Source organism: Alosa pseudoharengus, unplaced genomic scaffold (assembly GCF_046254945.1).
Source record: "Alosa pseudoharengus isolate Yale_2024_CS ecotype anadromous, Long Island Sound unplaced genomic scaffold, YU_APseudo_1.1 YU_APseudo_1.1_scf_20, whole genome shotgun sequence".
Taxonomy (NCBI): Eukaryota; Metazoa; Chordata; class Actinopteri; order Clupeiformes; family Clupeidae; genus Alosa; species Alosa pseudoharengus.
Window position 1 is genome coordinate 32,094,706 of NW_027468664.1, and position 16,869 is coordinate 32,111,574.

Genomic DNA, 16,869 nt, shown 5'->3' on the forward strand with positions numbered 1-16,869 from the left:
AAGAGCGCCACCTTTGGGTGCAGTACACCAAATTTGGGTTATGGGTAGTGGGGGGTACTGGTAACCATACTTGAAAATGTCAAGTTTCTAGGACTTACGGTTTATAGGAATATAGGTGATCTAGGAAAAAAGGCCTAAGTGGTCTAATTTTATTGGCCTATATCTCTGAAATGGAACAAAATATCAAAATTCTGAGCGATAACTTTTGTGAGGCTTGGTCTAAACATTGTCTGTGAGAATTTTGGTGAAGATTCGATTATTTTTGAAGAGTGTGAAACTTTTTATAATGTTTGGCTTTTCCATGAAATTGTGGAAAAAGTAAACATTTGTAGACCATAAGACCAGGGCCAAAAAGATGCATCTGAGTTTAGAGATTAATATTCTGAAAGAATTTTGAGTCTAGGTGAATCTGGTAAGGAGAAAAAGGCATAATTATTTTTTTTTTCCAATAGCGCCACCTTTGGGTGCAGTACCCCAAATTTTGGGTTATGGGTAGAGGGGGGTACTGGTAACCATACCTGAAAATTTCAAGAGTTTTGGAGTTACGGTTTAGGCTGCAGTATGACTTTTACAGAATTTTGGCCAAAAAATGAACGGTACAGAAACAATAGGGTTCCTGCAGCTACGCTGCTCGGACCCCTAAATATAACCGCAAGCGGTGATTTACGGGGTCCGAGCAAAACGAACATGATGGCATAGCTTTTTAGTTTTACATATGCTTTGATTGTTTGGGCACAATTGTTAAAAAGAAACGTGATCGGATTTCGGTTATCGGATTTCAGTTACCGGATTTCAGCTATCGGATTGGATCAAATCTTGAAAATGGGTTGTTCAAAGGGAAACAAGGATCCTGAAATTGGATTAGATCACATAATCTATTCTTGGTTTTGATCTGGATAAATCCTTCACTTTGTGTCGTTCAAAACTTTTGAGTTGGATTGGAATAAATTTGATGCATAAAATTAGGATTACCCTGTGCTGTAACATTATAGTGTGCTAACCTCCACAACCCAACAGTATTCTAACAATACTTGATTCTACAGGACTATTTATTTGTTGTGGATAAGATGAAGGGTTTGATAATGGAAGGCAGTGTTTCCCACAGAATTGAATTGTATTTGTGGTGGTGGGTTCTGTGTCGGAGTCAATAAGATAAACAGCGTATAATTATACAGTTATACTTGCCTTGCACTACAAGTCCATATTGACAAGTAGCTGTAATGCTGTAATGTTATAGTGTGCTAACCTCCACAACCCAACAGCATTCTATTCTAGTATGCTAACCTCCACAACCCAACAGTATTTTAACACTAATGCTTCAGGTGGGATTTGAACACTCAACATAAGGATGACCAGTACAAGGCATTATCCCACTAAGCCACTGTCAATCCTACATCTTTGCCAGTCACATTCACATGGTGAAAATGTGTATTGGTAAACACACAAGAAAAACTCCAAGTATACATTTGACAATAAAATGAAGGGCTTTCCTGAAAGAGAACACCTGAAAACGTTTGGAAATTCTGGGACAATTGACCGATCCCAAGCCCCTCCTCCCATTGTCAGTCCCATAGTTACTGTAGCTAAGTCGGACAAGTTTGCAGGAAAGTGTGGGAGAACGAGTGTTCAACATGGGGACGCAGCACCCCCATTTAGCCCAGTGCAACAGTATGCTGGATTTCTGGGCGTCAAGTAATATTGATATATTCAAAAAACAGAGGTCAGAAAAGCCTTCAGTATGCAGATGGACACATTCACAATGTCCGCTGTTATCAACGTGGTGGAACACCACAAATTGAGGACAAACCAATCCGGTGTCGTGGTTCTTATGGGATGCATGTTAACTGGGGATAAACAATTAGCACGTTATCACGAGCAGGTAGTTTACCGTATTTGCTGCAGATGTGACTCTGATTCAATAAACAGGTCTGTGCAAAAATATGGTGTCGACGTGTCCATAACAAAATCTAACCATATTTCGAGGATTAATAAGACGGGACCAAGTGCTGCAGATCCAAGTTCCCACGCAATTTAGGAGAGTGACTAGCCTGTTAAGCAGCTCATGTTGGGGTGGAGAGATAGCTTCTCTTCGGTAGGCCGATAGCCTACTTATGGCTGCTTTAGAAGGAAGAGTTCAAATAAACATGATACAAGTGTATTGAAAAGAAACCACTCCGAGTTCAAACCCATATCACGCATGACATATGTTTGCAGACGTGATTTGTCTTGCACTAGACTTCATCAGTGCCCGCTTATGCTATAATTAATTTAAACATAGGCAATGTAGTAGCCTAGGTCTAATATTGGCAATTTCGAGACTGCATAGCCTATATAGCAAGGCATAGTTTTGAATTTGCACGATTCGATCTTTAGAAGACATTGGATATCTCTCGTTCAGCCATGCAGTAGGCTATTATTGCGTTTGTTGAAAAAATGATCATTAGCTTATTTCTGTGAACAGTCTTCTATCCCAAGTTAAACATGGCAAGGTAGCAAAGCTGAAAGTAGGCTTATTCTTGTTGTGTGTAAGGCGATACGTGATTGAAGGTGTACTGTAGCCTTTTGCGCGTCTTTCGTATGATGCGAGTTCAGTTCCTGCAAGGTAGGTATAATTTTTTGCGTAGGCTTATGTTGTCGTTTCATCAGTGGAAACCAGATTTAGTTATGTTTTTGTGTGTAGTTATGAACACAAATAAAGGCGACATTTTCGTACACACTCAAGATTTCTTTACTGAAAAGTAGCTATCCAAAGTTATGCAAAGTTAGGCCTATGCTATGTGTGTTAACGTTTCACACGGTCAGGATATCGGATGTCACTTCTACAAGTATCCCAGGCTTATCTTTGAACCTTTTTGAGCTCTTTAGTTATTTAGTTACTTAGGCTACTCGCAAAAGAAGCATTATAGCATTCGCATAAGCGGCGTATTGTCATACAGAATGGACACTAGAAAATTCAAAATTGACCGAGGTTGACCGAGGTCCTCCGAAGTCCTCATTGTGACATATTAAAAGGGGGCGTGGCTTGGGATCGGTCAATTAGACATTTGTAGAGAAGAACAGTAATGGATGAAATATAAATATGATAGACTTAATGATGAAGGAAAAATAGTAAACAAAGAAGTTCCCCTATATGTCTTCGAGTGTGTCGGCATTCTGATTCTTGGCAACTAATGAGTGTGAATGTTGATTGCCTGATGTCATTCAGGTGCTGTTCAATGGTGTGACTCTTCAATAACCAATAGCATGTGCATCTTGAGCCTAAAGCTCTAGCAGGATTCGAACTCTCAACCTAACAAACACCAGCACTAGGCATTATCCCTCTGAGCCACTAACAATCCGACATAATAGGCAGTCACATTCACATGGTGAAAATGTGTGTTGGTAAACACACAAGAAAAACTCCAAGTATACATTTGACAATGAAATGAAGGGCTTTGCTGAAAGAGTACACCTGAAAACTTTTGGATATTCTGGGGCAATTAGACATTTATAGAAAAGAACAGTAATGGATGAAATATAAATATGATAGACTTAATGATGAAGGAAAAATAGTAAACAAAGAAGTTCCCCTATATGTCATAGAGTGTGTCGGCATTCTGATTCTTGGCAACTAATGAGTGTGAATGTTAATTGTCTGATGTCATTCAGGTGCTGTTCAATAGTGTGAATCTTCAATAACCAATAGCATGTGCATCTTGAGCCTAAAGCTCTAGCAGGATTCGAACTCTCAACCTAACAAACACCAGCACTAGGCATTATCCCACTCTGCCACTGACAATCATACACATTCAGCAGTCACATTCAAATGGTGAAAATGTGTGTTGGTAAACACACAAGAAAAACTCCAAGTACACATTTGACAATAAAATGAAGGGCTTTCCTGAAAGAGTACACCTGAAAACTTTTGGATATTCTGGGGCAAATAGACATTTATAGAGAAGAACAGTAATGGATGAAATATAAATATGATAGACTTAATGATGAAGGAAAAATAGTAAACAAAGAAGTTCCCCTATATGTCATAGAGTGTGTCGGCATTCTGATTCTTGGCAACTAATGAGTGTGAATGTTAATTGTCTAATGTCATTCAGGTGCTGTTCAATAGTGTGAATCTTCAATAACCAATAGCATGTGCATCTTGAGCCTAAAGCTCTAGCAGGATTCGAACTCTCAACCTAACAAACACCAGCACTAGGCATTATCCCACTCTGCCACTGACAATCATACACATTCAGCAGTCACATTCAAATGGTGAAAATGTTTGTTGGTAAACACACAAGAAAAACTCCAAGTATACATTTGACAATAAAATGAAGGGCTTTCCTGAAAGAGTACACCTGAAAACTTTTGGATATTCTGGGGCAATTAGTCATTTATAGAGAAGAACAGTAATGGATGAAATATAAATATGATAGACTTAATGATGAAGGAAAAATAGTAAAAAAAGAAGTTCCCCTATATGTCATAGAGTGTGTCGGCATTCTGATTCTTGGCAACTAATGAGTGTGAATGTTAATTGTCTGATGTCATTCAGGTGCTGTTCAATAGTGTGAATCTTCAATAACCAATAGCATGTGCATCTTGAGCCTAAAGCTCTAGCAGGATTCGAACTCTCAACCTAACAAACACCAGAACTAGGCATTATCCCACTCAGCCACTGACAATCATACACATTGAGCAGTCACATTCAAATGGTGAAAATGTGTGTTGGCAAACACACAACATCAAGAAAATTCCTAGCATACATTTGACAATAGAATTAAGGGCTTTATAAAAAAGAGTACATATCTGAAAATGTGCACTGTTAATGGTATCCACCTAATGATGGTTGTATGGTTGTTATCCAAGAAAAAAAACTTACTCATATAGGAATATAGGTGATATAGGAGAAATGGGCTGAGTGGTCGAACTTTATTGGCCTATATCTCTGAAATGGAACAACGTATCCAAATTCTTTTGATAACTTTTGTGAGGCTTTGTCTAAACATTGTCTGTGAGAATTTTGGTGAAGATTTGATAATTTTTGAAGCCTGTGAAACTTTTTATGATGTTTGGCTTTTCTCTGAAATTGTGGCAAAAGTAAACATTTTTAGAGCATAAGACCAGGGTGAAAAAGATGCATCTGAATGTAGAGATTAATATGATGAAAGAATTTTGAGTCTAGGTGAATCTGGTAAGGAGAAATAAGCGTTTTTGACAAGAGCGCCACCTTTGGGTGCAGTACCCCAAATTTGGGTTATGGGTAGTGGGGGGTACTGGTAACAATACTTGAAAATGTCAAGTTTCTAGGACTTACGGTTTATAGGAATATAGGTGATCGATCTAGGAAAAAAGGCCTAAGTGGTCTAACTTTATTGGCCTATATCTCTGAAATGGAACAAAATATCAAAATTCTGAGCGATAACTTTTGTGAGGCTTGGTCGAAACATTGTCTGTGAGAATTTTGGTGAAGATTCGATTCTTTTTGAAGAGTGTGAAACTTTTTATAATGTTTGGCTTTTCCATGAAATTGTGGAAAAAGTAAACATTTGTAGACCATAAGACCAGGGCCAAAAAGATGCATCTGAGTTTAGAGATTAATATTCTGAAAGAATTTTGAGTCTAGATGAATCTGGTAAGGAGAAATAAGCATAATTAACTTTTTTTTCCAATAGCGCCACCTTTGGGTGCAGTACCCCAAATTTTGGGTTATGGGTAGAGGGGGGTACTGGTAACCATACCTGAAAATTTCAAGAGTTTTGGAGTTACGGTTTAGGCTGCAGTATGACTTTTACAGAATTTTGGCCAAAAAATGAACGGTACAGAAACAATAGGGTTCCTGCAGCTACGCTGCTCGGACCCCTAATAATAATAATAGGAAAAACTACTAAAACAATGGGTGCCTTCGCAGCTTCGCTGCTAGGCCCCCAATGAACCAAAGGCTGGTCTTGTATTAGGCTAGGTGAACTTGGCTATTAAACAGGAGACTTTCTGTGGCCCATCTGTAAACAATTCTGGGTCTTAAATTTCCGTGCTATTGCTCTGTATGCATTTCCATGTTTGCACTGCACGACTATACCAAAAAATATTTGACTGTGGCGTGCAATTTTATGCACGGGGCGCACCTTGAAACAGTATTACCCAAATCCAACCCTTCCCATAACGTGTAAGGTAAATTGTGCTTGCTAGTATGATTAGTTTCTTTTAACTTGTTGGCCAGCCAGCCACGGTCATATGACCTATATTTCGAAGGAAAATTGACTGTGAACCACAAGTGTGAAATCATTTGTGTAAGCCTATATAAAATGGAGAGTGACGTCACCAGTAGAAATAGCGGTAGGCTACCCCCCGAAGCTCACGGTATAATTCGAACACTGACTAGAATAGAGTACTGTGAGAATACTGTTGGGTTGTGGAGGTTAGCACACTAGAATAGAGTATTGTTAGAATACTATTGGGTTGTGGAGATTAGCACACTAGAATAGAGTATTGTTAGAATACTGTTGGGTTGTGGAGGTCAGCATACTAGAATAGAGTATTGTTAGAATACTATTGGGTTGTGGAGATTAGCACACTAGAATAGAGTATTGTTAGAATACTGTTGGGTTGTGGAGGTTGGCACACTATAACGTTACAGTAACAGGGTAATTTATTCCAATCCAACTCAAAAGTTTTGAACAACACAAAGTGAAGGTTTTATCCAGATAAAAAAACAAGAATAGATTATGTGATCTAATCCAATTTCAGGATCCTTGTTTCCCTTTGAACAACCCATTTTCAAGATTTAATCCAATCCGATAGCCGAAATCCGGTAACTGAAATCCGATAACCGAAATCGGATCACGTTTCTTTTGAACAATATTTGGGCCCAAACAATCAAAGCATATGCAAACTAAAAAGCTATGCTACCTCATATTCATTTTGCTCAGACCCCGTTAATCACCGCTTGCGGTTATATATATATTTTAAATTAATAAAGCAGTACTCTGATGTGCATGTTTTCACAAACTTTTGTGAAAAATCTTAGCACTTTAAAGGAAATTTTATTTAGCACTTTGAGTCCCTTTTCTGGTTTGTTTTGGATGAACTAGAGTGGTGGACACTGAAATTTCGACGATTGGTCCTGTCTCGACTTTTCTGACTCGTTTTGAATCACCTTTGACTACTTCAGAGTGGCTGCCTACAGGCATGCACAAACATGTCCTAAAACAACCCTTAACTTTCGTTTTCAAAACTGTGCAACTCACCGAGTGGTTAGTGGTGTTCATATGCCACTTGCGCTCAAGCTCCCTACAATAGACCTCTGAAGTTCGCCTACAATAAAGCTGCCATCTTTGACATCCGGTATCTGGCGATTTTTCCTATGGGAAAATAACATGGGAATTTTGAATTATCACACCTGTTAAACTCCCGTGGGGATGAAAAAGTCTGAAATGCAGACGTTTTCCTGAACACACTTTTGTCCTCTGCCTTCGAGTGGATACTGTGATCTCCGGTAAGTGAAGGCGGCACGCTTAGATTTTTGCTACCCCAAAGCTAACTTGCAATGCAACTTGCCATAGGTAAGCTAGTTAGATTTAATTAACAACCGGATCTCCTTATATGGGCAAAGATGGCCGTTTTGGTTCTTTTTTGTAGGCGGACTTCAGAGGTCTATTCTGTTTGAGCTTGCGTGTCGTCTGTGATTGTGTGTAGTAAGAGGCACAACAGCATCCAACACAGTAACCACGGCACTATTAAGATTGATTGTTAGAACCAGCGTTTGCTAGCCCTGGCAGCAAATGTAATTGTGTGTGTGTGTGGGGGGGTTATTAACTACACAAGAAAGACAAGACTTGTCCCAAAACCCATGCTTCATTCAAATTAACAAAGCATCTGCCATGGCATCACAACATATGCCAACATAAAAGGTGTGTATGGACAAAGATATTCTGTTTAAGCTTTTAATCAATATAAAAATATAACTCTGAATCAAGTTTAAGAAGGCTTCATAGCCAAGTCTAACGAAAGTGGTGATAGGCTGTGAAGGTGTTTGCAGGATCAGTTGTGATGTTTCCTTTACTAGAAGCAAATCCAGTTGTAGTGCTATAAAACGTCTTTAACTGCCATTCTGCATATCACAGCATCCAGGAGACTGCCGTTCTTCTCTTCCTGAGGAGACACCTTGTAGAGCTGAAACCACAAGTATCATTCAGAAATAATCATCAATAAATCAATCATTTAAAACAAAAATCTAAATATTATACAAAATAGCAATAAAGCGCTGAACAGTAAACACCAACAAAGACATGACAGATATATAGCAACCAGTAAGGCACAGCAGAGAGATCATCATCATCAACAATGCAGTAAGCCTTTAAAATAAATCATAAAAACAATCAGGTCATCCACTTCAACTCTACAGAAGAGAATATGAAAGGATGGAAACAGTCAAACCTTTTTAATATGGGCAGCATCAGTCAGGGAGGATATCGTGTCAGCTGGTATCTGCTGGCCTCTGACTTTATTCACAATACTGTCGATATCCACAGGCTCGTCTTTAGGATGGACCAGGACAACACACACGGCACCATCGCCATCGGAGATCCCAAATCTCTTGAATGCTTCTGAAATCTATGTGCATACAAAGCATTCACATAAACACTAGTTAGGCGCCATTTAAGCACATACACATTTTATATTAACAGCCTTCAAACCTAATCTCAGATTTTTGCTCATTGTGATTGATTGTCCAAACAGTCCTGTTTGTATTATGGCTAACATTTCAGCCTGATGTATTATTTTGTTACTGTGATATGCATTTTAATGATGGATAGACACACACCCTCGGAAACTGCATCAAATGCCAGTGTGTTATGTGTGCCATAATATTTCTCTCCTCTCTTAACAAGACTATACTTTCCTCTCCTCTCTTCAAGACTTTTTCCTGAACATGTGCACACTAGGGTAGTACCATGTTTAGATTTCTTATATCACATCAGAATTCATTTTCAATTTCAATTTAATTGTACTTATAGAGCGGCAAAACATTACACATGTCTCATGGCGTTTTACAGAGTGTTAGACAATCAGAGAGAGGAAAAGAAAAGAAGGCTTATGGGTAACTGGGGTGAGGAAAAACTCCCTAGAATTGGAGATACATATAGGAAGAATACTCGAGCAGATCCACGACTCAAGGACTTGACCCATCTGCTTAGGGTCAGTTACAGGACAGGAGGGTCTGTATACATGACAAATGCATAAGTTAGTCAGGTGTAGAGAATAGAACATGGTGTTTAAAGCCACCTGAGGTGAATGTTACAAGAGGTGAGATGGTCACATATTCGGTTACATATCCGGTATGATAATGCATTAATCCTAATTACTATCCTCCCCACCATTGGTGAGATAATACAGTGGTTCACATAAGACACAGCCATTTCCGGCAATTTTCTAGGGCTTGCAAATTCAAAAGGAGTATCTAAGCAACAAAATCAGTCATTAGGCTGACATTTTCATGAGAAGTGGAGCGCTGTTTGGGGATTAAAAAAAGAGAGAGACCATGGAATCAATGTTTTAGTGTTAATTGATATGGAATAATCAATATATTTTAACACATAAATTATGAATTCACAAACACATTTAGCGTAAAACCATAAGTTAAAATACAAAATATTATTCAGGGCCAGAATTACTTGACATAAATGATCATCTACTTGCTTACATTGTTGGTGGGGGAGAGGTTGAAGATGATTTCTGAGAACAAACTCCTCGTTTTCATCTTCCCAGTCTTCTGTAAATGAACTGCTTTGTTTGAGGCCACCAAAATTTGAAACGGATCTACAATCTGCGGACAAAAAATACAAGTTGACTTTAAACCAAAGGGCGGAGGACAAATACAACTGGATACAGCGTGAAACATAGCCAACATACATACTCAGCACTTTGTGGGCTAGCTAAACATCATCTGATACTGCTACATGAACAGAAGCTAACTTTGCACTGACAGTTTTCTCACCATTGAGGGGTTTATCAAGGCGCCCTGTATATGTCCCTCCATGGCATTTTTTCTCAACTCCGCGGCGTTCTTGACATCTTTGAAAAGAAGTTGTGTGACAGTATACTCGGGGTAAAGCTCCAGTTTAGAGGCTAGCTGCATGGCTGTGTGTGTGTATGTGGGAACAGAAACACACTGACGGCAAACAGGAACTCTCGAACACGGAATGATAATAGTGGTGCACGCGGTCCAATTTCCATTTCTTCAAATAAAGAAAACATTGAAGTATCCATAATGTGTTTGGTATTAGTATCAGATTTTCATATAGCAATGTATTTAGCGTCCTTAGATTTAACATATTATTCGTTTTAGTTAAAACTATAAAGTCACCAGGACCTGTTAGAAGATGAGCCATGTGTACTACACGGACCATACATCTACGATGTACCTGCCAGCTGTCAATAAACCACAGACAGTAAAAGCAACAGAATTAGCAATAGCAGGTGCCATCCATTGTCATTTTAAACAAAATGTGAAATGTTTCATGACAGACAATGCAATATAGTGTAAATGGATGGCTTCATTAGTTAATGTTGTATCACTTGGTTGTTCTTTTGTTTTGGTAATCGGCTTATGTTAGCATCTGTAACATAAATGGAGATATTTGAAGGCTATATATTCACCGCTCTTTGCAGCACCAACTTTTTGATATCATGTCTCTTGTTCTCCCAAATAACGAGAGAACAGAGGGAGCCATACATGGATGAAATATTTCATGTACCCCAAGCTCAGAAATTTTGTGAAGGGAAGTTTCATGAGGTATGTTTTTGTCCGTTGATGATCCTTCGGATTAATGTTGATGTCACCAGTGTAGGTTTATGTCAACCAGAGTAACTGCTGATGCTGTGATGCCTAACAGTTGTTTGGAATAACGTATCTAAACGTTAAAGGTAAAAACAGGGAACATTGAGGAAGTTAATGTTTCTTTTCTCTACAGTGGGACCCCATGATCACAACGCTTCCTGGATTGTATTTGGCCTCGGTAGGGTTGATCAAACCGGTGGTTTGGCTGGCCGACCTTACCGGGAAGGTAGTGTGTTCCACCGCGATGTTACGATTCATCAACACGCTCTTTAACTGCGGAAATCTCTACTTGCTCTATCTCATCGTCTGCAAACTCCACATCAAAGACAAGGTGCCTGTTTTAACCTTCTGTGGGCTTAACAGTTTGTTCGATTTTCAACGGTTTCTATCAGTGCAGTTTACTGTGAACGTTCTCCAAACTTCATCATCAGACTTTTCTGAAACTCATCTGTCTTTTGTGTGTGTGTGTGTGTGTGTGTGTGTGTGTGTTCGTTCCAGTCCCGCGCGGCTTGGCGGCGCGTCCTCACCGCGCTGTCCCTCTCCTCCTTCCCCGTGCTCTACTTCTTTACCTTCCTCTACTACACGGACGCCGGCTCAACCTTCTTCACGCTCTTCACCTACCTGATGGCGCTCTATGGCTCCCACAAGGCTGCCGCCACGCTGGGCGTCTGCGCCATACTGTTCCGCCAGACCAACGTGGTATGGGTGGGCTTCTGTGCCGGCACCGTGGTGGCGCAGAGGATGGACGAGACCTGGTTGGCCGAGCAGACCAAGAAGCGCGACCAGCGGATGCCCACCGTGCCCCTCAGCGTCTCCGGCGCCAAGCAGCTGGCGCGCTTCCTGTGGGAGTTTGCCACGGCGCCCGCTAACCTCGCGGCGGTCATCACTGCGACGTGGCCGTACCTCCTGGTGGCTGTCGGCTTCGCGGGCTTCGTGGCGTGGAACGGCGGAATCGTGGTGGGCGACCGGAGCAGCCATGAGGCTTGCCTGAATTTCCCCCAGCTCTTCTACTTCCTGTCGTTCGCGCTGCTCTTCGCGCTGCCCGTCACGCTCTGCCACCAGAGGGCGCTACGGTTCCTCCAGTCGCTGCGACGCCGACCGCTGGTTTACCTGGCGCTGACCGCCGCTGCCCTCCTCCTCGTCTGGAAGTTCACCCACGTCCACCGCTACCTGCTGGCCGACAACCGCCACTTCCCCTTCTACGTGTGGCAGCGGGTCTACCAGCGCCACCAGCTGGTGCGCTACTTCCTGGTGCCCGGGTACGTGTTCGCCGTGTGGACCTTCGCGGACACGCTCCTGCACGGCCGCTCGCTGTTCTGGGCGCTGGCGTTCGCCGCGTGCCTGCTGGCGTCCACGGTGCCGCAGAAGCTCCTGGAGTTCCGCTACTTCATCACGCCGTACCTGCTCTACCGACTGCACCTGCCGTTGGCCCCCACGCGCCGGTTACTGCTGGAGCTTGGGCTGTACACGGCCGTCAACGCCGCCACCATCTACGTCTTCCTGCACAGGCCCTTCCAGTGGCCAGACAGCACGGCAGTGCAGAGGTTCATGTGGTAGGGGCTACGACACATAAGACAAGATACTGCAGAAGGCCTGGACTCAGACTCAGTTATTGTGGATGACCTTAAATAACCCTGAATAAATAAGTAGGTACTACGGTTAGATGAGTCACATTTTTGCATTTGTGGGATTTTTCAACCTGAGGCACAGGATCCAGTGGAAAAAAACAACATAATAACTATAACTATGGTATGAGGTTTTTTTTTTTAAATCTGTGCGATATATAACCCACTATACCAAATGCCACTGGAAGTTCTTGTCTCAGGGGTCCTTGCGCTGTTATGTACAGGTCAGTCTCCACTAATGTGAAGGGAGATTGTTTATTATTATTGTAATGTACTGGCTGGAAACTGTTAAAATTGGAAATGAAAACATAACTTTTAGTATCACTTTGTCATTTCCACCAAGACATTGGTTGTATTGATTTTATTCAAGGTGAAATGTGGAAAAAAAAAAAACAGGTATAGCAGTCTGCTAATAATAGGCCGTGAAAGTAGAAATAGCCATTTGAAGAAATATGTAAAGGGGAACAAAATGAAATGCAAATCTATTTTTTTTTTTTTTTTTTTACATTTTTATATTGGTAGCATTTCTGGTGGTAAGGCTAGTTTTTAGTGATCATCATTTGTCCTTACCAGTCCCAACTCTATGGACCTTTAAGTGTGAAATCTCCCTGTGTTCATCTCAATTAGCTTATTTGCCATCTACCCATGTCAAATCTCCCTCTCAATTAGCTTATTTGCTATCGACCCCAGAGTTAGAGAAGAGGATACATATCCATATCCATTCCATTAGTCTTGTACGCCCACCCGTACCACATGTACGAATGAGTTGCTAGCACGAACGCTGGGGTTTGTAGTCTTTTTGGGAAGATGGATGCCACCAGGGCAGCAGCTGTCTCGTTAGTGCTGGACATTGGTCTAGAACACGCGAACATGTCCCTCATTCTCCCTTGTTGGGTATGGTCAATGTGAATTAATAATAAAAACTTTTTTTTAGTAACTCTATTTCGCCTATTTCAATTTCAACAAGTGCTGTCGCGTTTCTCTCGGGGCATTAACAGGAGGATAGTCATTGTTATTGTTTTGTGCTACAAGTAGCCTCTTTATCAAACCGGCTGGAAAACAAGTCGTTTTATTGCACACACAGCAAGACCATGCAATGCATGAATTGGTGACCAGATTGAAGCAGCAATGTAATCTAGTGTGTAAGAGCATTGCATTGACATTAAAATGACCAACACAGTACAAATACAAAGAAAATACATGTCATCTCATCTCAACTATGGGCACAGCCATGTTTGTCGTAAGGTCGTACGGCCACCTTGGGGTACCCTCAAGAACTCTGGGTAATTAATTACACTTTCCAACTCGGGCGGGGGACTTACGAGACAAATGGAAAGACACAATACCCTTCTCTTCTCTAAACGTACCATTAGCCTAGCTTAGCATAATTCACTGGAAGATCGTTAGACTAGTTAGCCTAAAAGGGAGCTATAGGCTAAGAGGTCTAACCCAATTCCGGTGAATTAATTCTTAAAAAAGGCGTGTTCCTTAAAAGCCTCGTAGCATATGCAAACTTGTTTACATCTCCTAACTGCCTGTGCCTGTCTTCTGGAGAAGGTGTGTGACACACATCTTAGCCTTTTTATACCCCCGACAGATTATTTTGTGTCCTCGCCTGCTTGTTTGACACCTTGTCACCTTTTGGTTGTTATGTTTTTTGATCTGTCAATTTCTTATACTTATTCCCTTTCCCTCCTGGGAATGTCCCATTATTATGTGTTGAATTGAGTGTATTTTTCCTTTATTCATGTTTCAGTCTTTGTGATCAAGTGTTGAAGGTTTTATAATTCCAGACAATTCCAATAAATTGATGATGATGATGATGATATCTGTGATGATGATGATGCTCTGCTCCAACACCCTACAGTACCTCAGGAAATAATTAGATGGTTTGTGTACCATCTCAGGCTGTCCACTAGATGGCAGTGCAACCTTTTACACTGCTGGAAAAGCTGGGGTCATAGAACCATTCTATTGGGGGCTTCGTTCAAGTTCAAGCTGAGCTCTGTGCAGCACCTCCAGACATATCTATATGTCAAAGTGCTATATAAATAAAATAGAATAAAATAGTGCTTGATGAGTTCAGGTCATGTGATTGTTTGAGAATAATGTGTTATCACGACAACGACCACAGTTGCGAGATCTTTCAACAGACATCAGTACAGTATAATTGCACGTGGTAAACAGTTGTAGTTATTTATTATTGTAGTCTTATTATTACTTGAAGTTGGTACGCACTGCATATGTGTACACAGTGACAGGCGACACAGTAGGACACGTATGAAACATATGAACTTTTTTACTGGAACAGAACAGAAATTGCCCTATTTACAGTCAGAAGGATTTAATGCAATGGCCTATACCAGGGGTTTTCAACTGATTGTGAACCATGGACCACCATTCTGACTAATTACGCAACCCCAGGACCACCACTGAATAAAAATACTGATTCCCACATTGCAACTACATTACTGAATCCATGGTCAGGGACCACCAGCAATGTCCTCACGGACCACAAGTGGGCCGTGGACCACTGGTTGAAAACCACTGTGGTCATGAACAACACCCCCAATCCAAACAGCCCCCCCCCCCCCCACACACACACACACACACATTGCCACTCCGTATTAAGTCCCATTGTACCGAATTTTGGTTGCAGTTCCACCAGATTTCCACTGGGGGCGATCGCCATGAGTGCAGAATGAATGGGAGTCAATGGAGCTAGACGGCTAAATTTGTCTCTTTCACCTGATTGTCGTTGACAAATCTCAGATTTGATTGTAGTTTATATAACTTCAACATGGGTTATAGGTCAAAAGTTGAATGAACGAGTACTTATGTCCTTTTGATTTCTTACAGTTTGGGTCGTTGTTGCCCATAACACGCTAGCATTGTGCTAATGAGTGACGTCATTGACACATTTGAAAGGCTTTTTAGAACAATTAAGTGACTTTAAAAAATATAATACTCAACCAAGTGTATTTTCTTTGCCTCCCCTTTCGAGTACAATATTCAAATTACTTGAAAAAAAATTATATCCTGAGAAAAGTGGATTTTGAGGGGTACAGCTCCATAGACCTCCATGCATTCTGCACTCGTGGACGAGCGCCCTCATGTGGAACCACAGAAGGAACTGCAACCAGTTCAGAAACCGGAAGTTTTCCGAGAGTGGCAGTTCTCCCCTTATTAGACATTCTCTGCTACTACCCAGCAATACAAACTCTACGGCTGTGTTATGACCTCAAGCATCAGTACCAGGAAGAAAGAAAATAGACACGGCGACCCCGCCATCGGGGCTTGAAGACGCAAAAATCTGAAGACTCCTTCCAGAGTGTAGAGTTTTGAAGACGACCCGGGTTGCGTCTCCGTCTAAACCAAAGATCCTTGATTACCTCTCTGGCTAAACTGTCAAATTAGAATGTCTGCGTGTGACGTAGCGGGGTTCTATCACACCACCACCCAGCGGTCTGGAATGCGAATATCACATACTCTTGCATCTTCATATAAACAAAGATTTCCCCCTGAGAATGCTCGTCTAAACGCGAAAAAAAAATGAAGACGAGACGCCACTTCTGCGTCTTCTCTTTTCATCGTCACCGTATAAACGTAGCCTTAAACGCATTTCCTGACTTCCAGTTGAGTTGCGGAAATCGGACCTGGGACAAATCTGTAAACCGGTGATAAAACAGCATTACTAGCAGAGCTGAAACCTCTATCAGGAGCAGATCTGGCCCACAGTCAGATACCGTATGTCCGCTACAGGCGGATCTAAAGGCTTTTATGCGGATCCGGCCCAAAGGAAATTGCTATCTGAGAATGCATTAAAAAAGTAATGTAATTACAGTAATGCATTGCTTTTTGCTGTAATGCAGTAATGTAAGGCATTACCAATACAATTTCAGTAATATTTTACTCGGTACAATTCTCAGTAACTGAAGTTACTTTGCTTTTTAATCCAAAATTGAGAAATGCTCAATTGGTACGAGAGAAGATTATCCAAGAATTAAAAAAAAAGTCATCTATGCTGGTCCTGGAATTTGATTGCCTTGTTTAGATGACTGTAGAAAGGGAATTTGAGTTATCTCTGCCATTCATGCAACAGATCTAACATGGTTAGGCTATACTTCTCATTTCAAGCAGTGAGAATAACTAAAATGTTGCTTTTACAGACAAAGATCGTAGCCATTATTCTCAAACTATTTGCATTAAGTTTACACCACTGTAAGTGGAATGATAGGCAACCAGCAATGATGAGAACCATTTAAAGTCAACATACAATTTCACTATGGCTATATTTTACTATATTAAGTTGTGAGTGACCTTTGGCCTTTGGGGCCTACATTGTCCCATGAGCCATAACTGCAACCATTATATTGTTCTTTTGTTAGCCTTAAGCCTAGCTCAGTCATTATGTCATACCACATC

The 16,869-nt window shown here is 41.1% G+C and overlaps 2 protein-coding genes across 2 annotated transcripts; one reads left to right on the top strand and one right to left on the bottom strand.

The window, feature by feature from the left end:
• Positions 1–7,814: 7,814 nt before the first annotated feature.
• tprkb (Tp53rk binding protein) lies at positions 7,815–10,162 on the bottom strand. Its single transcript, XM_076297449.1, has 4 exons — positions 9,977–10,162; positions 9,683–9,805; positions 8,416–8,592; positions 7,815–8,151 (listed from the first exon to the last, which is right to left on the bottom strand). Exons 1-4 carry the CDS (start codon positions 10,115–10,117, stop codon positions 8,065–8,067), a joined length of 528 nt encoding a protein of 175 aa, XP_076153564.1. The 5' UTR covers positions 10,118–10,162; the 3' UTR covers positions 7,815–8,064.
• Positions 10,163–10,411: 249 nt separating this feature from the next.
• alg10 (ALG10 alpha-1,2-mannosyltransferase) lies at positions 10,412–14,270 on the top strand. Its single transcript, XM_076297120.1, has 3 exons — positions 10,412–10,774; positions 10,953–11,150; positions 11,318–14,270. The coding sequence occupies exons 1-3, from the start codon at positions 10,610–10,612 to the stop codon at positions 12,374–12,376; spliced, it is 1,422 nt and encodes a 473-aa protein (XP_076153235.1). The 5' UTR covers positions 10,412–10,609; the 3' UTR covers positions 12,377–14,270.
• The last annotated feature ends 2,599 nt before the right edge of the window (positions 14,271–16,869 follow it).

What these genes read in the sequence shown, in the direction of transcription:
- alg10 (XM_076297120.1), top strand. Translation starts at nt 10,610, where the DNA reads ATGGAGATATTTGAAGGCTATATATTCACCGCTCTTTGCAGCACCAAC. An exon ending in GTGAAGGGAAGTTTCATGAG is followed by an intron (nt 10,775 to 10,952) that starts GTATGTTTTTGT and finishes TTTTCTCTACAG; the next exon opens with TGGGACCCCATGATCACAAC. An exon ending in AACTCCACATCAAAGACAAG is followed by an intron (nt 11,151 to 11,317) that starts GTGCCTGTTTTA and finishes TGTTCGTTCCAG; the next exon opens with TCCCGCGCGGCTTGGCGGCG.
- tprkb (XM_076297449.1), bottom strand. Translation starts at nt 10,117, where the DNA reads ATGCAGCTAGCCTCTAAACTGGAGCTTTACCCCGAGTATACTGTCACA. An exon ending in CCTTGATAAACCCCTCAATG is followed by an intron (nt 9,806 to 9,976) that starts GTGAGAAAACTG and finishes TTTTGTCCGCAG; the next exon opens with ATTGTAGATCCGTTTCAAAT. An exon ending in ACCTCTCCCCCACCAACAAT is followed by an intron (nt 8,593 to 9,682) that starts GTAAGCAAGTAG and finishes GTATGCACATAG; the next exon opens with ATTTCAGAAGCATTCAAGAG.